The 25,797-nt window shown below is 43.2% G+C and overlaps 1 protein-coding gene across 1 annotated transcript in view; it reads right to left on the bottom strand.

The window, feature by feature from the left end:
- Positions 1 to 25,797, bottom strand: part of ERICH6B (glutamate rich 6B) — a 55,017-nt gene that overhangs the window by 17,294 nt on the left and 11,926 nt on the right. Inside the window, 6 exon segments of the mRNA XM_064373471.1 lie at positions 4,311 to 4,468; positions 6,531 to 6,592; positions 11,193 to 11,329; positions 16,121 to 16,209; positions 20,934 to 20,975; positions 21,608 to 21,670. Coding sequence (XP_064229541.1) covers positions 4,311 to 4,468; positions 6,531 to 6,592; positions 11,193 to 11,329; positions 16,121 to 16,209; positions 20,934 to 20,975; positions 21,608 to 21,670 — 551 coding nt within the window.

The following is a 25,797-nucleotide window of genomic DNA, read 5'->3' on the forward strand; positions in this document are numbered from 1 at the left end:
AATCCAGTTTCATTCTCCTACATGTGGCTAGCCAATTATCCCAGCACCATTTGTTGAAAGGATGTCCTTTCTCCACTTTATGTTTTTGTTTGCTTTGTCAAAGATCAGTCAGCTATAAGTATTTGGGTTTATTTCTGGGTTCTCTATTCTGTTCCATTGGTCTATGTGCCTATTTTTATACCAGTACCATGCTGTTTTGGTAACTATGGCCTTATAGTGTAGTTTGAAATCAGGTAATATGATGCCTCCAGATTTGTTCTTTTTGCTTAGTCTTGCTTTGGCTATGTGGGCTTTTTTTTTTGGTTCCATATAAATTTGAGGATTTTTTAGTTCTGTGAAGAATGATGGTGGTATTTTGATGGAAATTGCATTGAATTTGTAGATCGATTTTGGCAGTGTGGTCATTTTCACAATATTGATTATATTGATTCTAACCATCCATGAACATGGGATGTGTTTCCACTTGTTTGTGTTGTCTATGATTTCTTTCAGCAGTGTTTTGTAGTTTTCCTTATAGAGATCTTTCACCTCCTTGGTTAAGTATATTCCTAAGTATTTTATTTATGTTTTTCTTTTTAGTTTTTTGCAGCTATTATAAAAGGAGTTGAGATCTTGATTTGATTCTCAGCCTGGTTGCTGTTGGTGTATAGGAGAGCTACTAATTTGTGTACATTAATTCTGTATCTGGAAATTTGCTGAATTATTTTATCAGTTCTAGGAGCTTTCTGGAGGAGTCTTTAAGGTTTTCTAAAAAACCCTAAACATATCATCAGCAAACAGTGACAGTTTGACTTCCTCTTTACCAATTTGGATGCCCTTTATTTCTTCTCTTGTCTGATTGCTTTGGTTAGGACTTCCAGTACTATGTTGAAGAGAAGTGGTGAGAGTGAGCATCCTTGTCTTGTTCTAGTTCTCAGAGAATGCTTTCAACTTTTTCCCATTGAGTATTATGTTGGCTGTGGGTTTGTATTATATTGGCTGTGGGTTTGTCATAGATGGCTTTTATTACATTGAGGTATGTCCCTCGTATGCCGATTTTGCTGAGAGTTTTAATTATAAAGGGATTCTGGATTTTGTTGAGTGCTTTTTCTGTGTCTATTGAGATGATCATGTGATTTTTGTCTGCTGAGATGATCATGTGATTTTTGTGTGTCTATTGAGATGATGTATCACATAAACAAATTAAAATCCCCGGCATGACTGTTTACAATAGCAAAGACCTGGAACCAACCCAAATGCCCATCGATGATAGACTGGACAGGGAAAATGTGGCACATATACACCATGGAATACTATGCAGCCATCAAAAATGATGAGTTCGTGTCCTTTGTAGGGACATGGATGAAACTGGAAACCATCATTCTCAGCAAACTGACACAAGAACACAAAATCAAACACCACATGTTCTCACTCATAGGCAGGTGTTGAACAATGAGAACACATGGACACAGGGAGGGGAGCACTATACACTGGGGTCTGTAGGGGGGAAATAGGGGAGGGACAGCAGGGGGTGGGGAATTGGGGAGAGACAGCATGGGGAGAAATGCCACATATAGTAGAAGGGGAGGAAGGCAGCAAATCACACCGCCACATATGTACCTATGCAACAATCTTGCATGTTCTTCACATGTACCCCAAAACCTAAAATGCAATGAAAAAATAAATAAATAAAAAACAAAATCCCTGGCATGAAACCCACTTGATCATGGTGGATTATCTTTTTAATATGTTGTTGGATTTGGTTAGTTAGTATTTCGTTAAGGATTTTTACATCTATGTTCACCAGGGACATTGGTCTGTGGTTTTCTCTTTTGGTATGTCCTTGCCTGGTTTTGGTAGTAGCGTGATACTGGTTTTACAGAATGATTTCGGGAGGATTCCTTCTTTCTCTATCTGTGGAATGGTGTCAATAGGATTGGTACCAATTTTTCTTCAAATGTCTCGTAGAATTCAGCTAGGTCCTGGACTTTCTTTTGTTCGTAATTTTTATAATTACCATTTCAATATTGCTGCTTGTTGTTGGTAGGTTCAGGGTATCTAATTCTTCTTGATTTAAGCTAGGAGGGTTGTATATTCCAGGAATTTGTCTGTCTCCTCAAGGTTTTCTGGTTTATGCACATAAAGGTGTTCATAGTAGCCGTGAATGATCTTCTGTATTTCTGTGGTGTCAGTGGTAATATTTCCTGTTTTGTTTCTAATTGAATTTATTTGGATTTTCTCTCTTCTTTTCTTGGTTAACCTTGCATATGGTCTATTAATTTAATTTATCTTTTCAAAGAACCAACTTTTTGTTCATCTACTGTTTGTATTTTCTTGCTTCAATTTCATTTAGTTCTGCTCTGATCTTGGTTATTTCCTTTCTTCTACTTGGTTTGAGTTTGGTTTGTTCTTGTTTCTCTAGTTCCTTGAGGTGTGACCTTAGGTTGTCTATTTGTGCTCTTTCAGCCTTTGTGATGTAGGCATTTAGGGCTACAAACTTTTCTCTTAGCCGCTTTTGCTGTATCCCAGAGGTTTTGATAGATTGTGTCACTATTGTCATTCAGTTCAAAAAAATTTTAAATTTCCATCTTGATTTCATTGTTGACCCAATGCTCATTCAGGAGCAGGTTATTTAATTTCCATGTATTTGCGTGATTTTGAGTATTCCTTTTGGAGTTGATTTCCAGTTTTATTCCACTGTGGTCTGAGAGAGTGCTTGATATAATTCTGATTTTCTTAAATTTATTGAGACTTGTTTTGTGGCCTATCATATGGTCTATCTTGGAGAAAGTTCTATGTGCTGATGAATAGAAAGTATATTCTGCAATTGTTGGGTAGAAGGTTCTGTAAATATCTGTTAAGTCCATTTGTTCCAAGGTATAGTTTAAACCCATTGTTTTTTATTGACTTTTTGTCTTGATGACCTGTCTAGTGCTGTCAGTGAAATATTGAAGTCCCCCACTATTTTTGTGTTGCTATGTCATTTCTTAGGTCTGGTAGTAATTGTTTTATAAATTTAGGAGCTCCAGTGTTAGGTGCATATATATTTAGGATTGTGATATTTTCCTGCTAGACAAGGCCTTTTATTATTATATAATGTCCCTCTTTGCCTTTTTAACTGCTATTGCTTTAAAGTTTGTTTTGTCTGATATAAGGATTGCTACTCTGCTCACTTTTGGAGTTCATTTGGATGGAATAAATGACTTTAATATTTTGAGACTAGTTTTCATTCAGATCTTTGTATAATAGTATCAGTCTTTATAAATACTCCATGTGATTGATTTTCTTATGGGCTTCATTTGTTTTAGAGCAGGTAACGGAAAATTGAGTGGAAAGTAGTTTCCCATATATGCACAGCCTCCTAACCATCAACGCCCCCCGCCCCAGAGTGGTTCATTTGTTATAATTGATGAACCTACACTGACACACCATTATCACCCACAGCCCAGAGTTTATATTGGGGTTCTCTCTTGATGTTGCATATTCTGTGGATTTGGACAAATGTACAATGACATGTATCCACCATTGTGGAATCATACAGAAGAGTTTAATTGCCCTAAAAATCCCATGTTTCACCTTTTCATCCTTTCTTGCCCCCATCCCCTAGCAACCACTTATCTTTTTACTGTCTCCATAGCTTTGTGTTTTCCAGAATGTCATATAGTAGCTATCGTAATATGTAACCTTTTCAGATTGGTTTCTTTCACTTGGTAACATGTGTTTAAGTTTCCTCCATGTCTTTTCATGGCTTAATAGCTCATTTCTTTTTAGTACTGAATAATATTTAATTGTGTGAATGTACCACAGCTTATTTATCCATTCACTGTGTGATTGATTTTTGATATGGATTCTAATTTGTTAGGGGGATGGATCTCTATATGTCTTTTTATTTTTAGATGCAGAGTCTTGCTATGTTGCCTGGGCTAGAGTACAGTGGCTATTTACAGGCGTGATCATAACACATTGTAGCCTCAAACTCCTGGGCTCAAGTGATCCTTCCATCTCAGCCTCCTGAGCAGCTGGGACTATAGACACATGCCACAGTGTCTGGCTGGGGCCTATGTAATATACATGTCCTTTATTCCACTCTCAAACCCATCCAGTTGCCTAATACAGACCTGCAGGCAGAAGAATCTCAATAAATCCTAGTAAAATCCTCATCAGTCTGCCAACAACCCACACACTCAGGTGTACCTCTGATATCTTGGATGCATTTTTGCATTTACATTGTGTGTTATTCCTTACAGCTCTCTGATGGTATGTGCACACCTCACTAGAGCCAAAAAAAAGTCCTGTGCAAAGTAAAAACACCAAAGCACTGCCCCTCTTACCACTGTCTTCTTCTGTATCCATTCCTTATCTCGTTCTAAATTCTTCCTACGACGAACAACACGGTGAGGCTTTTGGATTTTTTCTGTCTCAGGCTTTTCAAGTGTTGGTTGGGTCGGTAAAGTAAATGTGAAAGTGGTCGTCTCTCTTAACTTTAGAGCTGCCATTCAATCCAATGATCGCATTGAGTAAGATTTTGGTGGAAAAGAGAAGGGAAACTTAGATCTGTCTCTCTCAAGACGCCAGAGGCAGTTTGAGGGTTTGGGAGATCTGCCATTTTTCCCCAGTAAGGAAGGCTGTTGGGTAGTGGAAAGATTAAGGCCTTTGAAGAGAGAAATGTTGGAGCTGACATTCCAGCTCACTCTGTTTGGTTACACATTCACTCAACATGTACTTATCAAGTGCCTAGTGTGTACCAGCCCAGTGCTAGATGCCTGATATGACAGTGAAGGTCAACCTGTACAGATAGGGGGGCATGCATGGGTGACACAGTGCTATGCCAACTACAACATAATGAGAGGAGCACTTACCCACTGAATGGTGTGGCTGCTAATTGAAAAAACAGGCTAAAATCAGGGAGTCATTAAAAAAAGGAAACACACTATAAACATGTTATTGTAACTTGAAATAGAAGTGTCTATTAACGTGTCATTTCAAAGGCAAGACAAGATGCAGGTCTGATGACTGGGCTCTGTGATCATTTGTGTGCCCAAATCACACCAGTAATTGATTGACTGATTGACTGAGACAGAATCTTGCTGTCGCCCAGGCTGAATTGCAGTGGCATGATCTTGGCTCACTGCAACCTCTGCCTCCTGGATTCAAGTAATTCTTGTTCCTTATCTGGGGTTATAGGCATGTGCCACCACACCTGGCTAATGTAGAGATGAGGTTTTGCCATGTTGGCCAGGCTGGTCTTGAACTCCTGGTCTCAAAGGATTATCCTATCTTAGCTTCCCAAAGTGTTGGGATTATGGGCATGAGCCACCGCACCTGGCTAAGAGTGTGTGTGTGTGTGTGTGTGTGTGTGTGTGTGTGTTAAAGCTCGCAACTTAGTTTTTGTTTCATAGCAACAAGTTTCTTTTTATATTAATTTTGTCCATTTTTATAACAATTGAATTTTGGAACTAGTAAGGACAACTGAAAAACAAGCTTAGTGCCTTTTGATAAGTGTTTAACACAACAGCGGGAGCCGAGTGGCTGGAGCCACGGTGAGGGGCTTCCAGCTGTGGTATCAGCCAACACGCTCTTGGTGGGAGTGAGGAGCCCCAGCTCACTACCTAAAGGGGAGGTTAGTTAGGAGAGTGCTGTGTGTCCCATCATTGAAGCCAATATAGTCTGCCGTGAGAGCTCATGCGAGGGAACTTAACCAGGCTTTGATGCTGAGAAGACGTCCAGTGGAAGATAAATCTCTAGCATGTGATGGAGGAGTCCCGGCATAAGAACTGTGTGGTTGGAGGCTGGAGTAGGGATGGGTTAATGGTGACACAGGGTTCAGGAGAGGCAGGCAGGGCCCGCAGCAGCTATTCCTTAAGAGTTAGGTCCGGGGCATGAATTGGTACTGGGGGTAAGAGTGCTCTGTTGAGAGGGAATCGGGCTGAGACAAGGCTCAGCAAGAAAAAGTACTGTGATTGGTTAGCTATGTCTCCCATGAATATTGTCATTTTCAGGTTGGGTCCAGTCACCTGGAAGATACTGAATATTGTAGTTATGAATTTTTAAGTGAAGGCAGCTTAGTCCCTTCATCGAATTCTTCCATGATTAGATCCATGAAGCTGGCAACGTCCATGATTTGCAAATCTTAACAGCTGGACACAAATGCCTTTAGTCTCTTGGTAAAGGAGCTATTTCTTTCCCAATTTTTGCATTAATATTCCTTTCCTGGAGTACCCCACTCCTCCAAATCTGTGTTAGATCCCTTACTGTGTGGTCTCACAGTGTCCTCTTCCCACAGTCCATGTCACCGAAATGCCAGGTGACTCACTCTGTGTTTGGATCCCCCCCCTGCCCCTGCCACCGAGAGAGAAACTCATTGGAGCCCTAGGCTGTGTCTGTCATGCTCGGCATTTCATCCCTGGCAGCCAGGACCAAATTAGCCCTGTAGGCACTGAAGTGAGTGAATGAGCCATTCCGTCTTCTCTACAGTACATGCAGAAGGGGAGAGGTGGTGGATGCAGACAGGAGAGCTGGCACCAGGTGGAAAATTGTGGAGTGGTGCTTACCTTCATGTCTCCTCTTAATCCATAAGATTGTTTCCTTGAACTTTTCATTATTTCTCATCAACCTAAAAGTAAAGTGGATTATCTTTAAAAGCCAAGACTAAGTTCATGCATACATGCCATCACACAGTGCAGATGGTACTGGGACCTGCCAAGTCACTTATGCAGGTAGAAATGGGGCCAATGGTCTTTGTTTTCTTCAACAACCAGGAGTAAAGTGTTGGTTCCTGATATCTACTCAATGCTTCCCTTGTGGTCTAACTGACCCACAACCTGGGCACGTGGCCAAACCCTAAACCCTTTGAAACGAATTCAACAAGGATAATCTTGGGGGCAGTTTACAGGGCAGCGAGGTCCAAATGCAAGTATGGCCCTATGAGTTAACTCAGGCAGCTGGATTTGATTTTCTGTGGCTTGTCTGTATTCCAGTGAGGGCTATGCCTGGAAATAGCTTGGAAAACCAGCCTCGCCTGTGAACTGGACAGAACCACCTGAAACCCCTTTGCATTTAATAGGACATTTTCAAATAGCCTTACTCAAAAGGACTTATCATAAAAGCCACACAAGTCATAGCTCTTCAACGTGATCAAGCCCTTTTCTCCCTCTCATGTCAACATACAGAGCAAGTCATCCTGGCCTTTCAGTGGCGTGGACTGTTTTCCTTCCAAATAGGGGTGCTCTCCAGGGCAGCTGTGTTTTCTAGTTCTCAGATCAGAGCCCATTTGAAGGGGAATGTGCCAGAAAGAGTGAGCTTCCCAGGCTTAATTGGATCTGAAAAGAAGGCCTTTGCCATTGCAGATTTTAAATCCTTAGATCAGATTCCTTGAAGAGGGCATAGTAGGTTAGCCCAGAGTAACTCCAGGAAGCAAACATCCTTTGCTGGAAAGGGCTGCACTATGTTACCTAGCACAGAGCAATGGTCCCCTTATTCATACCCTAGAAGCAATAGAGAAATTTGAGAATGAGTCCATGGTCCATTTGTACCAAATGTTATTCATTTTATATGCAAGGCCTTTTAATGGAATTGAAGTGGTTACCTAGCCTACTGGCACCTGTCAAAAAATAAGGGCCCAGGAATGGGTGGAGTGGGGGCCTATCCTTTAGGCTCAGAGCAGGAAACCAAACACAGACAAGAGTTAGACTCCAGTGACGGGATCTAGCCGAGGCACCCAAGGCCCTTTTGGGAAGACTGGCTGTTCCTCTCTTGGTTTTTTGCCCACCTTTGCAAGTGAGTGGAATTCCCATCAGCTGGCTCTTCAATACCAGAGACTGGGGTACACACTACTGTATCCCTAGAGCCTAGATTAGCACATAGTAGATGCACAGAAAATATCTGTTGAATGCAATCAGATTATAATCAGCCTTTGATACAGGTGTAAATGGGAAGAGAGGGAGGAAATGGCACAGAGGCAGCGAAATAACGCCTGGAGGTGTTGTTTGGTGTTTGTTTTTGCTCATCTGAAAGCTTGAGAGTTCTTTGTGTCTTGCCTTCCCCTTTCCTAGAGAAACCCTGGGGGTCTCTTGCCCCATGCCTCTATTGAGTCCACAGTAGAAGTTGCTAGCAGTCAATCTCTTCCTAATATTTGTGAACACCTGAACTTGCCCACGTGATTAGGGAGGGCACCTTGTTCCCCACAGCCTGTACCTGGTGCCACTGCTGGAGATTCTGTGACAGACCCATGGGGACCCAAAGACATACCTGGCTCTCCAGGTTTCTGACAGTGGATAAAGGAAAGACCAGGCTTCCATGCTAAGAGCATGTCTACACCACAGGCTAGGTGTATGATATGGTTTGGCTGTATGATATGGTTTGGTGTATGATATGGTTTCCCTACCCAAATTTTATCTTGAATTCCCATGTGTGGTGAGAAGGACCTGGTGGGAGGTAACTGAATCATGTGGGCATGTCTTTCCCATGCTGTTCTTATGATAGTGAAAAAGTCTCAATAGATCTGAATGTTATTATAAAGGGGAGTTTCCCTGTATAAGCTCTCTTTTCTTGTCTGCCGCCATGTGAGATATGCCTTTCACCTTCTGCCATTATTCTGAGGCCTCCCCAGCCATATGGAACTGTAAGTCCATTAAATATCTTTCTCTCGTAAATTGCCCAATCTTGGATATGTCTTTATCAGCAGTGTGCAAATGGACTAATACAGTGAATTGGTACCGGTAGAGTGGTGCACTGCTTAAAGACAGTTGAAAATGTGGAAGTGACTTTGGAACTAGGTAACAGGTAGGTGTTGGAACAGTTTGGAGGTCTTAGAAGAAGATAGGAAAACGTGGGAAAGTTTGGAACTTCCTAGAGACTTGTTGAATGGCTTCGTCCAAAATGTTGATAGCAATATGGACAAAAAAGTCCAGGCTGAGGTGGTCTTAAATGGAGATGAGGAACTTTTTGGGAACTGGAGAAAGGTCACTCTTGTTATGTTTTAGCAAAGAGACTGGCAGCATTTTGCCCCTGCCCTAGAGATTTGTGGAACTTTGAACTTGACGGAGATGATTTAGGGTAGCTGGCAGAAGAACTTTCTAAGCAGCAAAGTATTCAAGAGATGACTTGAGTGCTGTTAAAGGCATTCAGTTTTCTAAGGGAAGCAGAGCATAAAAATCTGGAAAATTTGCAGCCTGACAATGCAATAGAAAGGAAAATTCCATTTTCTGAAGAGAAATTCAAGCCAGCTACAGAAATTTCCATACATAATGAGGAGCCAAATGTTAATCCCCAAGACAATGGGGAAAATGTCTCCAGGGCATGTCAGAGGTCTTCACAGAGACCCCTCCCATCACAGGCCTGCAGGCCTAGGAGTAAAAATGAATGGTTTCATGGGCCAGGCCCAGGGTCCCTGTGCTGTGTGCAGCCTAAAGACTTGGTGCCTTGCATCCTAGCTGCTCTAGCCATGGCTGAAAGGGGCCAACATAGAGCTTGGGCCATGGCTTCCGTGGGTGCAAACCCCAGGCCTTGGCAGCTTCCACATGGTGTTGAGCATATAAGTGCACAGAAGTCAAGAACAGGGGCTTAGGAACCTCTGCCTAGAGTTCAGAGGTTGTATGGGAATGCCTGGATGCCTAGGCAGAAGTTTGCTGTAGAGGCAGGGCCCTCATGGAGAATCTCTGCTAGGGCAGTGTGGAAGGGAAATGTGGGGTGGGAGCCCCCACACAGAGTCCCTACTGGAGCACCGCCTAGTGGAGCTGTGAGAAAAGGGCCATCATCCTCCAGACCCCACAGAAGTAGATCCACTGACAGCTTGCACCGTGCATTTGGAAGAGCCTCAGGCACTCAATGCCAACCTGTGAAAGCAGCTGGGATGGAGGCTGTACCCTGCAAAGCCACAGGGGCAGAGCTACCCAAGACCATGGGAACCCACCTCTTGTATTTGTGTGATCTGGGTGTGAGACATAGAGTCAAAGGAGATCATTTTGGAACTTTAAGGTTTAATGACTGCCCTATTAGATTTTAGACTTGCATGGGGCCTGTAGCCCCTTTGTTTTGGTCAATTTTTGCCAGTTGGAATAGCTGTATTTATCCAATGGCTGTATCCCCATTGTAATTAGGAAGTTATTAACTTGCTTTTGATTTTACAGGTTCATAGACAGAAGGGACTTGCCTTGTCTCAGGTGAGACTTTGGACTGTGAACTTTTGGGTTAATGCTGAAATGAGTTAAGACTTTGGGGGACTGTTAGGAAGGCATGATTGGTTTTGAAATATGAGTACATGAGATTGAGGGGGGTCAGTGGCAGGATGATATGGTTTGGCTGTGTCTCCACCCAAATCTCATCTTGAATTCCCACGTGTTGAATTACCCCATGGGAGATAATTGAATCATGGAGGCAGGTCTTTCCAATGCTCTTCTCATAATAGTGAGTAAGTCTCATGAAATCTGATGGTTATTATAAGAGGGAGTTTCCCTGCACAAGCTCTCTTCTCTTGTCTGCCACAATGTAAGATGTGCCTTTCACTTTCTGCCATGATTGTGAGTTCTCCTCAGTCACATGGAACTTTAAGTCCATTAAATCTTTTTCTTTTGTAAATTGCCCAGTCTCAGGTCTTTATCAGCAGTGTGAAAATGGACTAATACAGTATACAAATGGCATTCTGGAACATTTTGTGACCTGGGGCCTTGCCAGCTAGAAAGATCTGGTGCCAGTGATACAGGTCTACAATAACCTTACAGGTCCCTGGGCATGACCCCAGATCAGTGAAGCTCAAGGCTCTCCCTCCTTCAGGATGCATGGAAAAGCATTAGCTCACCTAGCATGAAGCCAGGGAATTTGGTGGGAAGATGTCCCAGGTCTTAACTCCCCAATGTCTTCTTAAATGCCAGGGGTCTGAACTTTGCTCCCTAACTTTTGTACAAGTTCATGGTCCCTGCAAGACATTTTCTTGCCCTGGATTTCCAGCCTCTGCCACCATCTGCCTTGATCCTATCCTGCACCTCACATGCTTGCAGTGTCCTTGCTCTTGAGTTCTGATTTTGGTCTGGCAGCTGGATAATTCTGCCCATCTTACCCTTTCCCTGTGCTTGGCCTGTGCCTGCTCCTTGACTGAGGGGACCTGCCTGGCCCTGATTTTGCTCTTTTTGTTGGTTGCTCAATTTATACTCTTCCTGCTGCCACCTCTGGAATACCCAAATCCACTGACAAACCACTCAGCCTCGCCAGTTACTTACGTAATTGCCAGTTTCCATCTGTTTTCACTTTCTAGTAGCCTAGTTAGGGGAATGTCGAAATCCTCTTCCAGTTCATTGCGAGCAGCCATTTCTTTGACTATTACTTTAAACACTGCCTGATAGGAGCTGTTCAAAAACTACAAAAGGATCAAAGAATGAAATATTCAGAAAATGGAAATTAATGATTTATTAATCATTTTTCTGACTCCCAAAGTTACTGTGTGACACTTCAACATATTAGTCAAAAAACACAAAAATGGGAAGAAGTGGGCAGAGGGAGGGAGAGCATCAGGAAGAAAAGCTAATGGATGCTGGCTTAATACCTAGGTGATGGGATGATCTGTGCAGCAAACCACCATGTCACACGTTTACCTACATAACAAACCTGCACATGCTGCATATGTACCCCTGAATTTGAAAGTTGAAGACAGAAAACGGGAACCATAGAATGGTTAGCAAGAATTCCTTTAAAGAGTATTTCCATGATCATCATACCCTCTTCTTGTTCATCTGTTTCCTTAAGAATTTTTTTAAACTTCAGTATGCCAAAAGATCTTTGGGGAACATACAATTATCTTCTTTTTCCAAACATGGAGAGATGGGTATGGAATGTAAAAATGCTTCCATGCTTTAAGACCATAACAGGGTTTCGTCATTCTATGAATGGCCAAGCTCCCAGTGGTGGTTGATTTATTCAATGTGAAGACCGAGTCTTCAGGAAAGTAGCATAGTACCTTGTGCACCACTGTATTGGGCAGTTTTGCTTTTAAAGATTCTTCCAGAGTAATGACATTACAAGCTGCCTTTTTTTTTTTTTTTTTTTTTTGATGGAGTTTCACTCTGTCGCCCAGGCTGGAGTGCAGTGGCATGATCTAGGCTCACTGCAACCTCCACCTCCCAGGTTCAAGTGATTCTTATGCCTCAACCTCTTGAGTAGCTGGGATTATAGGCATGTGCCACCATGCCCAGCTAAGTTTTGTATTTTTAGTAGAGATGGGATTTTACCATGTTGGCCAGGCTGGTCTTGAACTCCTGGCCTGAAGTGATGTACCTGCCTTGGCCTCCCAAAGTGCTGGGACTACAGGTGGGTGCCACAGCACTTGTCCACAAGCTGCCTTTTTATTTGGCCACTTTGATCATTCTATCCCATGTCTGTGCTGCTGACCAGGACTGACCCATAGGTGGGTCTTCACTGGAGTTTCTGTTGTGGATCCCTTTTGATGGAAAGTGAAGCTGGCTTCTTGGAGAGGACAGCCAGGGATTGGTCATGTTTCCTGTTCTTTGCTCACCAACAGGTTGAGATTGCTGTTGTTGTTCAATGTGTGATCATGGAGAATATACCATTAACTCACTAGCCTGTTACAGACAAGTGAAAGACCAACATATCCGAAGATGCACATGAGCTGGGACAGATACAAGGATGTGACTATAGCTGGCTGGTGTTTCTAGGTTGGGGGGAAAGCTGGGGTGCTTTAGGTCCAGTTTGCCTGACTCCTAGCCTTTGAGCCCTGTCTCTCTCTATTTCTCGAGTCAGTGCCTCTGGACAGGTTGAGGAGAAGGACTTTGCTGCCCACATTCCTGCCTCTAAATTCCTCATTGTTGACAATCTCTCCTTTGGGATGAAGTGACTTTCTGTTTGCCTAGACCAGCCATCTATCCCTATTCTGTCTGCATTTTATGTTCTGTTCTCCAGAAAATACAGTGTCTGTTGTGGTCTGCTGGATGGCCGACCACCTGGGTGGGTCTAGTTGAGGTTATCTAGACTGTGCCACCAGAGTCTGTGAAGCCAGCATACCTATAACATCTTATGGGGTTTATTCCATTTGCTTGCCCAGCCTACAGAGTGGAACTACCCCCATCATCATGGAAGGTGTATTGGGCACCTCAGTGATGAGGTCTTCCATGCCTGGAGACCTCTCCTGGGTTAATATCTGGTTCTTGCAACCAAAAGAATTTTCACAGCAAGGTTTGTGATGCATGAGTGTATCACTGAAATAAAAAATGAAGGCTGGGCATGGCAGCTCATAGTTATAATCCCAGCACTTTGGGAGGCCAAGGCAGGTAGATCAGTTGAGCCCAACTCTGCCAATAGCTTGATTTCATATTTTGAGTCTTCAGAACTATGAGACAATACATTTTGTTGTTCAAGCCACTCAAAGGTGGCACTTTGTTAACAACAGGTCTTAGCAAACTAATATAGATTCCAAATCAAAATCTTTAGCCAACAGCTTTCTCCCAGGACCTAGATTGTGTATTTTGGTTTTCAATTGAACTTTATCTGGATATCTTATGGGAACTTAACACTCAGTGTGTACCAGATAGAACTTTCTACTTCACCCTACAAATGTACCCTTCTTCTCCTCTTCAGCTTCCCAGCCTATAGAGTATAAATCTACACCAACTGATAGCGGCGGTTCCGGGCACTGCCCCGAGCTGCCAGGCTTTCCCATTTATTCATCTGTACTGCTACATATTACTAATCTTCCTGCCCTCAGCCTCTCCCCTCCAATTTATTATCCGCAAAGCCACCAGGGTAACCTTTAAAAATGCAAATTTGGTCCTGTCCGTGGAGAAAGAACTCGGTATTGGTGGCGGCTTTGGCTAGATCCCCTATGCCATATTCTTTCCCCCAAATAAATTCCACATGGTTTTAAAGAGATCCCTTGGGGAGCTAGAAGAAAACAATGAATGAATTATAAAAATTCTCTTGAGGAGTGAAAAGACCTCTCTACACATGAAACAATACTCAGTAATCAGAAAAGGAAATATTCCTACATGAGACTACCTGCACATAAAAAATGATCACATCATGGAAAATACCAAGAAGAGGTTTGGAAAACAAAATGCAAACTGGAAAAAAATTTACACGTATGCCAGAAAAAGAATTAAGGTCTTTCATATATTAAAAGCTCTTAAAAATCAGAAAGAAAGATAAATAAGCAACATGGGAGAAGAGAAGACAACACCAGCTGGCCAGTCACAGAGAGACACAAATGACCAATAATTGTGAAAATGCCCAGCACCTTTCATAATGGAGGAGATCCAAAAACCAACAGTGAGATGCTATTTTCACCCTATTAGATGGGCCAGAATTATGACCCTTGGTGGTTGAGGATATGATGAAGGAGAATTCTCAAGCCCTCTAGGTGGGAATAGGAAAATGGGACAACCTACGGGAGGTGCCGGGGGGTGGAATTTGTCAATGTTTTTTGAGTTCAAGATGAAGATAGCTCTGGGTCCAGTATCAACTGCTACGAATTTATTCTTTAGATTCATTTGCATTTGTATGTAATAATATACGTACGATTCATTGCATTGAAAATAAATAAATATATATAAAAATATATATATAAAAAATACCCAAGCTTTCCAAAATATGTTATTAAGGGAAAAGTAAGTTGTAGAACAGAATGTACATCATGATTCCATTTGTGGATATGCATGTGTTTCAAAAGACATATCTATGTGTATACACGTTAAAATTTCCAGGATACAAAGATAGCAGTTATTTCATTAAAGTAAGGAAGTAGAGGCTTGAAACATTTATTTCATAGCCTTCTTTACTACTTCAATATTTTAAAATGGTGTGCACATGGTAGCTTCACAATGTAAGCTAGATAGTTTAGGTGGTTTGAATCGAAATACTTAAAAAAATTAAAAACAAGTCTGATAGTGTCACATTCTTGCCTAAAATCCTTCAATAGCAAAGCCCTGAAATGGCAAGGTGCTTGTGATGACAACTCCCTTGCTCAGCCGACCTGTCCCAAGGAAAACTCTGGAACGCTCCCAAATCTGCCATGTCCTTCCAGAACCTACATGGAGGATGTGACTGTCACCTGGGAATGCGGTGGCACCTGATATAGCAAAACATCAACGGACAGGAGCCTTGAAGTTTTCCGAATAATTTGTGTCTAATTAAAACAATTCCTTTAGGTTTCAACTCTAGTTGAAAAATTTTTCCAAAATGCCCAATTTTACTTTCTTGCCTTTGTAAATCCAAAGCAGTAAATCTAAATTTATGTCATTTTTTTCTCCCTTCATTGTAGTATTTTAGTATTCACAAAGCAAATCTCAGTAATACAGTGCTGTGTAGAGGCAAGTATAGAATTTAGGGCTAAATATGAACTGAGATGAGACAATTTCTCAATAAAAAACATTAAAAATGAAATATCTAGTTTTTTTGCCTTTTCTTTTATAAATTTAGGAAAATATATCTGCTTAATTTTGGGTTCCAGAGACACAAGATTGCACTCTTAGGATTGTAGTCAGTATGTACAATGTGAGAAGTCTTTTCAGCAGTCAAGGACAGGATGAACAATAATGCTTCCCCCCGGAATCAGCATGGGGTGTAAGCCCTACAGGTAAATTGATGCAGGAAATTTGAGCCACTAGGCTGCCCCTGTAGGCAAAACATTCGTGTGGCATATTTACAAAATCATAACAAAAATTTTGTTTTAAAGACAAGAAAACATCCAGTGGATGTAAGGCTCATCAAAACCACGATGACTCCCCAGCTCCTCTCTGGTGACTGGGAACAGCTGGGGAGAGTACCCTGTTGAATGTCCAGGGCTGGTTGTGTGTCTGTCTGCAGGGTGGTGATTGTCACAGGCCTGCAAAGATGGGAGAGAAACACCACAATTTGTTGTGTCTACCTGGAATAGAGAGGTTAGTGTCTGGCGTTGTCTGTCTTGCCAGGTTGCCCCATCTCCGTAGAGGGAGGAGGCTTTCCTTGGGGCTTTTCTGTCTGTGTATGTTAGAGTTTCTGGGTTGCTGTCTTCTCTAACACCCAGTCTGGGATATATGAGGGAAAAAAAAAAAAAAACACCCAGGTCCTCAGATCCCAAGCCCTCAGCCAGCCTGCCTGGGCTGGGGCCACCCTGCTCCAACATTTGGAGGAAGGGATGGTCTCAGGTTTTTATCCAACTTACATTTTCATCTAAGTCCTCCACTTCCAGCTTGTCAATGGACTCATCTGTTACACCATCCCAAAAGTCCTCTGTAGAAGCATACTCCACGACTTTCAATTTTGGAAGGCGTGTCGAAAGGAAGGGCATTGTGGAAAGAAAATCAAAAGTATAAAAAATTAAAAAAAATAGAAATAGATTGATGGTATTTAGCCTTGCCCTTCCAAAAAAAAAAATGCAAACATCATCAATGAGATGTTAAATAGGTTAATCATAGGACCTAAAATTCAACTTGGGGGTACTAACAGGAATAAGAGGTTCGTTTCAGTGGCTGACTTAAGAAAGCGAGTGTGTGTTCCTGGTGGCTGGTGAGGGTCAGTCTGACAAAGTGGTCTTTGAATGAGTCCCAGGTGAAGTAAGGGAGTGTGCAGGCAGAAGGCCATGGATGACCATTCCCATGTATTCTGGCAGAGGACTAGGAGGTGCAAAGGCCCTGTGGTTAGTGTGGAAGGGGCACGTTTGACGCATGGCAGGGGGAACCATATGATATGCCCACAGTAGAGCAGACATGAAGTTGCACAGCCTGAGGGGAGGTCAGAGAGGAGTCGGGGGTGACTGGGGGAGGGAGGAATAGGTGAGCAGGTGGTGGGCTAGGGCCAACTTTCAAAGGACCTTGTAGGCCATGGGCAGGACTTTAGATTTTGTTCTGAGGGAGACTTATTCTGAGTGTGATTTTCACTTGGAAATTTCAAGAAACATATCTATCTTCCACCAGGCTTGTCAAAATTTGCCAATTTCTAGAATTGCATATGATTCGTAATAACTAATCGGAGCATAAGAGATGAATCCCCATGACAGTGAGCTGGATGGAGAATGTCTTCCAGGACCGTGAAAGGTCAACTGCAGTCTGGTGGCTCTCCGGGCCAGGAGAGTGGCTTAGAGCCTCTGGGGAGCCTGGGTGCAAACTGAATTGTGGAATTCATCAGTACAACTTGGGTCTCTCCCATACACTTGGGAAGGTGTGGCTTCTGAGAGAAGAGCTCAGAGGAAGTGGCTCTGGAGTGATAATTGGGCCCCCTGGAAAATGATGGTGAACAATTGTCTCAGCTTCTGGATGACACCAGCCCTTCCCAGCTGGCCCCTCTGGAGAGCCTGGGAACCCTACCAGGCTGACCCTAGACTAACATCCTGTTTGATTTTGTGTCCTTATTATGCCTTTGGGGACAGAGATGGGATGTTCTTTGTAATCTCTATACATTACTTTTGTTCTTCTTCCCAATTTTGCCTCTGTAGCAAAAACTCTGATTCATTCGGGCTCCTCCTGGGATGGAGAATTTTACTGAGCTGGGGCTGCCTTTACCCACACAGGCCTGGGGCCTCTCTGCTTTCAAACCTTCTTCTGCTGCCTTGGCTTGTGCCTGACAGACTTGCCATGATGCGGTGGGCCCCATGCTGCCAGAATTCCCTGGCAATTCTTTTCTATCACTTCCCACAGGTGCCCACAATGCCACCGCCACTGGGGTACCCACAACAGGGCAAAGGCAAGGGCATGCTCAGCTTGATTCTAAAAATACTATGTGTTCCCAAACTGTCTGCCATGGAAATGACCAAGGAGGTTTTAAACAACCATTCAGGAAAACCTAGCAAGAATCCTTGGAAATTCAAGCAAGCACTGGGGAAGCTCCTTGTGGGTGTCATTAGAGAGGAGAAATGAATGAATGGTAGAAAAGGGGCCTGGGAGACCAAGGGGCAGGCTGTCGTGTAAGATGCTCTGAGCCTGCCTCAAATATGCCTGCCTGGGATGGAGATGAGGACGGCTGTGCCCCTGGTAGCTCAGCAACTCCCCATCATTTGCATTTGCCATATTTTAGTAGTTTTTTTTTTTTTTTTGAATAATACTTAGTTAATTTGAGGTGGTAAAAAAGGGGGTGTTTATCATGGGAAGAAGGTAAACTTGGCAGCACTGAATACTCAACATGGGTGCCCAGGAACATTCAATTCAACATAATAATTAAGCTTATTAACATTGCTGGGCACTGTCAACATGTCAGGTGTAAATAAGTAGTATCATAGCTGTAACTGGGGCTGAATGAGAAGGAAAAGCCTTATTTTTAATTAACTTTCCCTTTGGGGACATCTGTCAACCTCTACCTCTGTTCTAGTGAGATCATTATCTTCTCCTGAAGTCACTCCACGGGAGGATGGGAAGGGCAGGGGAGTGTCAGGCCAAGTTTGAGTGGCGGCCCTGTCATCTGGAACCTAGGCCACTTCCAGCATGTCCCCCTTGCACCCCAGCTCCTTATATGTGCCATGGGACAATAAGACACATCTTGAGGGTGGCTCAGAGGGGCTAATGCAGGTGCTAATGTAGGTCAACGCTAGCACACTCCGTTCCCCAGGTGAAGCATGTCTTCCCTGGTCTGGTTAAGAACAAATCTTAATTCTTCCTTATTCAAGTGCCTCTCCTCTAACATTTTTCTTTTTTATTTAAAAAAAATTTAGGGACAGGGTCTCTCTTAGTAGCCCAGGCTGAATTGCAGTGTTGTGCTCATGGCTCATTGTGACCTGGAATGCCTGGGCTCAAGCGATCCTCTCACCTCAGTCTCCTGAGTAGCTGAGACTACAGGCACACACCACCATGCCTGATTAATTGTTTAAATTTTTTGTAAAGATGAGGTCTTGCTATATTGCCCAGTCTAGTCTTAAACTCTTGGCCTCAAGTGATTCTCCCTTTGTGGCCTCCCAAAGTGCTTGGATTATAGGCATGAGCCACTGCACCCAGCCTCTTAATATTTTTCTTGACAGAACCATCATTCTTGAATTTGGGATAAATGAACTGTGTGTATTTGACCTGAGGGCATATACATATATATATATACATGTATGTGCGTGTGTGTATTTCCCACGTTATGTGACAAAGATTCTTTGCTTGACCAAACTTTAGTTAGTCTTCCAAATCTTCTCTTAGGCCCATCTGTGCACTTCTTATAAAATCCAGTTTTAGCAAGAACCTGCTAAGTTGGCTAATAAGAACCCCTACCCTTGTGAGGTTCTTCATCCTCCATCATCACCTGGGTAATATCTGATCACCTGACCCATCTTCAGCAAGAATCCTATTAGGTTGGTTTATTCAGAATCCCCCACGCCCCTGATGTTTCCTCTTAGTAATTTTCCCTCCACTGACCTCTACCCTGCTCCTTGGCTACAAATTCTCACTTGCCCACGCTGTATTTGGACTAGAGTCCAAGCTCTTTCACCTCCTGCAAAAATCTCGTTGCTGTCGTCTCTAAACTTATCACAGTGGTTCTGAATAAAGTCTGCTTACTGTGCTTTAACAAGTGTCAGTGAATAATTTTTTCCTTAACAACAGATGAGGAAAGGGAGCGAGAAGCAGTAAGTGACTAGTAAGTGACTAGCAAGTGACTAGCCCAGGACCAGCTCTGAGAAATGAGCACGCTAGTGCCACTGGCTGATAAGCACACAGATGAAACTCTATCCTATTTTCACCTCCTCCATGCTTCACAGTGAATTCCCTACTATCCTAGGCAGATGGCTAAAGAGCTGGGTTGACCTGGTGGCTGCTGTGGGCACAAATCAATAAAGTGTTCTAAAATCTAGCTACTCAAACTGTGGTCCATGGATAAGGGAGCTTGTTAGAAAGATCAAATCTGGCCAGGCATGGTGGCTCACGCCGATAATCCCAGAACTTTGGGAAGTTGAGGAGCGAGGATTGCTTGAGCCCAGAAGCTGAGACAAGCCTGGGCAATATAGTGAGACCTGGTGTCTATAATAATAAAAAAATTAGCCAGGCATGGTGGCATGCACCTGTGGTCTCAGCTACTCAGGAGGCTGAGATGGGAGGATCACTTGAACCTGGGAGGTGGAGGCTGCTGTGAGCCATTCTCATGCTGCTGAGCTCCAGTCTGGGCAACAGAGCAAGAACCTGTCTAAAGAAAAAAGAAAGGTCAGATCTCAAATCTCAGATCTGCTGAATGAGGATCTGCTTTTAAACAAGATTCCAGGTAGTTGTCCCACACATTAAAGTTTGAGCATCACAGCTTTAAAATGCCCGTGGAAATGGAATAAGATGGAGAAAACTGCTTACCAGTACCCTTCTGGCAGTGTGATGGGGTGGGTGGGATGCATGCTCTTGAGTTTACAGGAGTTCAATTGATAAGCTATGGGGTGAGAGTGGGGGTGTAAGCAGCTGTTGTGTGTGTGTAAGACCTGATCTCTTGCCTGCTACTCCCATGTTCAAGTAAAACAGATTTTAGTCCCTAAATTGTGTTCCAATGAGGATGGGTCTGGTTAACTTCAGCCTTTTGTTTTGTGGAGTGGTCCTCACAAGTTGGGATTCTGCTGCCCTAAGGATTCTCCTGTTCTTCCCCCTCATAGGATTCAACCTACCCCCTCTTAATAAACATTTAATAAACCTCTAAGGGCGCCATGTGTAGGGGCTCCAATTTACTCACTACCAAGATGCCATAGGACCCTGAATCCACCTGGGGAGGTGCAGGTATCCCAATCAAGCCCTGCTCCCAGGCCTCTGGGAATTCAGCAACCCACTGAATGTTCTTAAATGTGGAAGTCCCTATCCCAAGCTTTTGAATAGGAAGATGGACTTTCAGTCCTGTCCCTTCAGAAACCCTCTCTCTGTTTCTCGTTTTAGCCTCCTTCTGAGGAGGTTCAGGGGCTGCGTGCCCAGCATGCCCCTCAGTCCCCTCTGGGCCCTGGGACACACTGGATTGGAGAGGGAGCCACCTGCCAGAGGTGCCCTTCCCCACAGGGCATGTCGCAGAAAGCAGGGACCTATGGATATATTATGTGAGACACTCACCATCTTCTTCCTCTTTTTGCTGTACTTTAGTGTCAACACACTCTAAAAAAAAGAACAGGAAAAATTATTAAGAGGATATGGTATGGTGAACTAGTCTGGACCTTTTAATCCCTGATGGAATCAACTTTAAAAAAATCACCTCCTAGGTAGCTGGGAAGCCTTAGGGTGGAGTGAACCTGTTTTGGGATAAGAGCCTTCCTTGATCTTCAGCAGTTGGAGGCCTGCAGCACATGCTCACCAAATATTGATTCCCTTTTTTTTGTTCTTATCGTATCTTGCCCACTAGAGTTTAGGTTCTGAGAGGGTGAGATGGTTTTTGTCTACTTTATATCCTGCCTCATATACAGTAAGAATATAGTAAATGTCATTGCATTAACTAAGTATGGGTAACACTATTATCTTCCCTCCTAATTGCAGTGATAAATACTGTTTCCTCTCCTTTCAAAACGCCACAGTGCTTTACCCTCTGGCTCAGTGTCTTACCTGAGCCTGGAGCCTCGACATTAAATTCCAGAAATAATGCCTTGGTCATTGGCCTCCATTAACGCTGCTCCATTCTAAAATGGCCAACAGCATGCTCTCCTTGGCTGGAGGCAGGAGATTCTGTACTTCTTACCTTGTCCAGGATGGATGACTCACTTCTACAGATCATTTAAAACCATCATAAACTTTACCTTTCAAAGCAGGCTTCGTGGTGGTTTCTTGCTCTGTTGTTGATTTCGATTTTAAAGATTTTACTGTTAAAAGGCAGAAGAGGGTGGCCGTTAGTGATTGAAAACCTTACATTTTCCAGTGGGTTCAGACTGGGAATTTGGGGTCTCAGGTTCTTTCTCGGCACCCAAGGCTGGTCAACAGTTGGGGGGGATCTGAGGCTGGCGGGCACAGCCAGCACATAGAGATGCCCCACTGCACCCCACCCCTTTGGCCTTGGTAAATCACTCTAGGATTGCAATAAATTAGAGGTCAGAAAATGTAACCTTGTTGTGGCCTTCTCCTCTGGTTACCATGAGGCTAGTTTGGGTCCTCAGGATAGATGGGAAGGGCTGAGGCAAGGTGGGAGGAAGATTTTAGAGGTACCCCTCCTGCAATGGGAACCATAGAGCCAAGTGGCTCCAAGGCCATGTAGACACACAATGCGTGTGCCTGTCACTGTACTAGTAACATGTCTGTTCGTTGCCAAGAGGTGTGTAATGGGGACTGGATGGGAAACATGGGGACTGTCTAGGGTAGATCTGCTGAGATTTGCAATGGGAAGCTACTGTGTGTATGTGTGTGTACACACACACATATATAACATATATATACACACACACACATATATATATATTTAGGACTTTTGTAAGTTCTTGATTGCCCTTGTTTTCTGACTTTGGAACTCTATGATCCCTGTTCGTTTTTGCCTCTTTTACCCCCTGGTGTTTGTCTTCCTACTCCTAAATACTAAACACATGTGCACATGTGTGTGTACACACACAGACTTACACACATACATGCTCTACATTCCATTCTTTTTTTTTTTTTTTTTTGTGAGACAGAGTCTCACTCTGTTGCCCAGACTGGAGTGCAGTGTGCGATCTCAGCTCACTGCAACCTCCACCTCCCAGGTTCAAGTCATTCTCCCCCTCAGCCTCTTGAGTAGCTGGGACTACAGGTGCCCGCCACCACGCCCAGCTAAGTTTTGTATTTTTAGTAGAGATGGGGTTTTGCCATGTTGGCCAGGCTGGTCTTGAACTCCTGATCTCAGGTGATCCGCCCACCTCGGCCTCTCAAAGTGCTGGGATTATAGGTGTGAGCCACTGTGTCTAGCCCATTCCATTCTTAATAGCGGGGACTAATAGGCCCATGATGAAAAAGCCAAGTAAACTGCTCCATTAGCTTATGGGAGTGTCCTAAATTCAAGATGGACAGGGTACAAAACCAACACTTGTGTGTGGCCTGTGGCATTGAGAGGACTTTGAACACTTGCCATACCAGTGCCTATTAGTTCTTCAGCAAGAGGCTGGCACTTCTACAGACAAGGAGCTCTCCAATTTCAAGAAAACTCACTGTTCCATGGCACAATTCTGACTGTAGGGAATAATTTTCTTTCTTAAAATATTTCCCTTGGATTGCATTAGTGTCCTATTCTAGCCCTTCAATCTGGAGTGTAAGACCCATGTCTTGGTTTTGTGTGGCAGATTGTCAAATATTTAAAGTCAGTTTTTACATCTTAGAGCCATGTGTCTTCCAGACTTAACCTCCTCCTTTGCTCCAGTAGTTCTTTGTATGTTGTAGTCTCCAGGTCACTGTCCAGGACACCACCCCTTCTGCTGAGCCCCCATCAAGCTGATTCTAGTTCTCAGAGTGTGGTATCCCCCAAACTTAACGTGCCATTCCAGGGATGGCTCCCCAATGCAGGGCAGAGCAGGATGAAATCCTTTTTACATAACCCTTCAGTTGCATCCGGTTATGTTAACTTTTCCGGCAGTGACATCAGTTATGCTATTGACTTACTGAACTTGTGGTTGAAGAAAACATCTAACAACAAACAGGCCTTCATCACTCTGCACTTCTCCAGCCTGCTCTTACTGAGGGCCTGATAGCAGGACCTAATGTCAATGACCAATATCTTTTATCTAGCTAATTCTGGTCCGATGTTTCTGCCTGCCAAAATCTTTTAGAATCTGATTATGTTATCCTCATTATTCAATAGCTTCAGGGAATCTACAAATATAAATATTCTTTCTAAATCAGCATCTAAGCCTATTATAAAAAATGTACTGGACAGAGGAGCCCCACGGCTCTCTGCTGGAAACCAGGTTGACTCTGATCTATGAAACAGCATCTTAGGGTGCTGCTGTTCAATCAGTTATTACTGATGACATCATCTTACAGTAGCACCCAGCTAATATATCTCTATCTTGTCCAGGAACATCAGGAAGCCTTTGGAAATAAAATGTCTTGCGGAATTTTGCCCTGTGGGGTTTCCACAGTTCCCTGATCTAATAACCTTGTCAAAAAGTGGCCTAAAAGCCAGTATTACGTGATTGGCTTCTATTGATCTTAGGCTGGTTTCTTGTGGTGATTTTGCTCTCCGTATTTGCCCCAGATTGGTCACAGACTAATTTCACCAACTTCCCACAATTCCTCAAAGACCAAAAGCAGGATTCTCTCACTATGTACACATTCTGGAGTGTATTTCCTCCAGCAGTTACCATTCTCTTTTGATTTCTTTTCACCAATCTTTAGTTCCTGCTCTTTCTCACCTAATTTTATTGCAGTCTTTTCAGTTTGAGGATAATTTTCTTTCACAGTGAAGTCAAAATTAAATAACGATTGTAGAACTTGACTCTTCCCCGAATCATTCATCAACACGACACTAAACAGCACTGGTCTGTCTTGATCTTTTTGGCTCAATTATATTTTAAACGGGCCTCTGTCTTTTGTTGCTGCCTGTATGATCACTATCATTATTATTATTATGTTTTGGTAAGAATGTTTATCTCAGGATTGATTTAGCTTTCCTGACACTATTCTTAAAGTTCATAGCCATTTTCCTATATTTATTGTTGAGAACATCCTCATCTTTTTAACCTCTGCCTGTGATCTTTCAAAATCAGAGTCCACAGAAGGAAACACCAGTTTGCACTTTTGAGAGCTTTTAATCCTCTTCCCCATCTGATATGGTTTGGCTGTGTCACCACCAAATCTCATCTTGAATTGTAGCTCACATGATTTCCGTGTGTTATAGGAGGGACCTGGTGGGAGATAACTGAATCATGGGGACAGTTTCCCCCATACTGTTCTCGTGGTGGTGAATAAGTCTCACGAGATCTGATGGTTTTATAAGGGGAAACTTCTTTCCTTTGGTTCTCAGTTCTCTCTCTTGCCTCCTGCCATGTAAGACGTGCCTTTCGCCTTCCACCATGATTGTGAGGCCACCCCAGCCACATGGAACTGTGAGCCCATTAAACTTCTTTTTCTTTATAAATTACCCAGTCTCGGGTATGTTTTTATCAGCAGTGATAAAACAGACTAATACACTGTCTGACCTCTGCTTACACCTCTGTGTATCCTCACTCACGTTTCTACACACACAGTGTTTCTGTATATATTTCTATCTATAGGGCTCCTTTCCTACTAAGACTATTTTTTTATAGTAGGATATACCCTTTTATTACCATGATATGATCTTGAATCAGATGAGGGTTCAACAACAATTTCACAAGAATTTAATAAATATTCATGGGTGCTTACTGTGTGCCAGGCACTAAGTGTGGAGGATTTCTGTGAGCATGGATGCAATGCTCTGTGTTAGAATTTCTGGCTGACTTGGTTTATGATTCTGCTCTGTGCCTGGATAGAGACACATGAGGCCATAACTAGTGTTTCCGGTCCTCCGGAGTGTCTCCTCATACAGATCACGAGGCATTTCCTGTGCCTGTTGCAACCTTTCCATGTCAGTCCTGCCACCCTCTGGAGTCATAGGTCTCAAGGATTTAGCTGGGTATTTTTCCTCCATATTTGGCCAAAGTCCTATTTGTCGAGAAAGGCTGTGCCAGGTGGAACACTGTTTTTCACTCACTGTGGTTGAACAATCCCATAATAAAATCATGCTTTAGAAGCAGAAGCCTGGAAACCAATTCATCTTAAACTAGAGGTTCTCCGGTTCCTCGTCATTCATGTACCTGAGCATCCTCTTCTGGGGATCTGGTTAAGAATGCAGATTCCAGGCTGTTTCAGGCAGGGATTCTGATAAGGGCTGGAAAGCCACATCTTCACAAAGTGCCTGGTGACAGGGACACCCAGTTTTGGGCCTCCTCGAGCAGCAGTGCCCACACCTGGCCACCTCTTTGCTGGCTCCTGCTGGCCTCAGCTCCCTGTG

Source organism: Aotus nancymaae, unplaced genomic scaffold (genome assembly GCF_030222135.1).
Source record: "Aotus nancymaae isolate 86718 unplaced genomic scaffold, 86718_ANA_hifiasm-v0.15.2.pri h1tg000009l, whole genome shotgun sequence".
Taxonomy (NCBI): Eukaryota; Metazoa; Chordata; class Mammalia; order Primates; family Aotidae; genus Aotus; species Aotus nancymaae.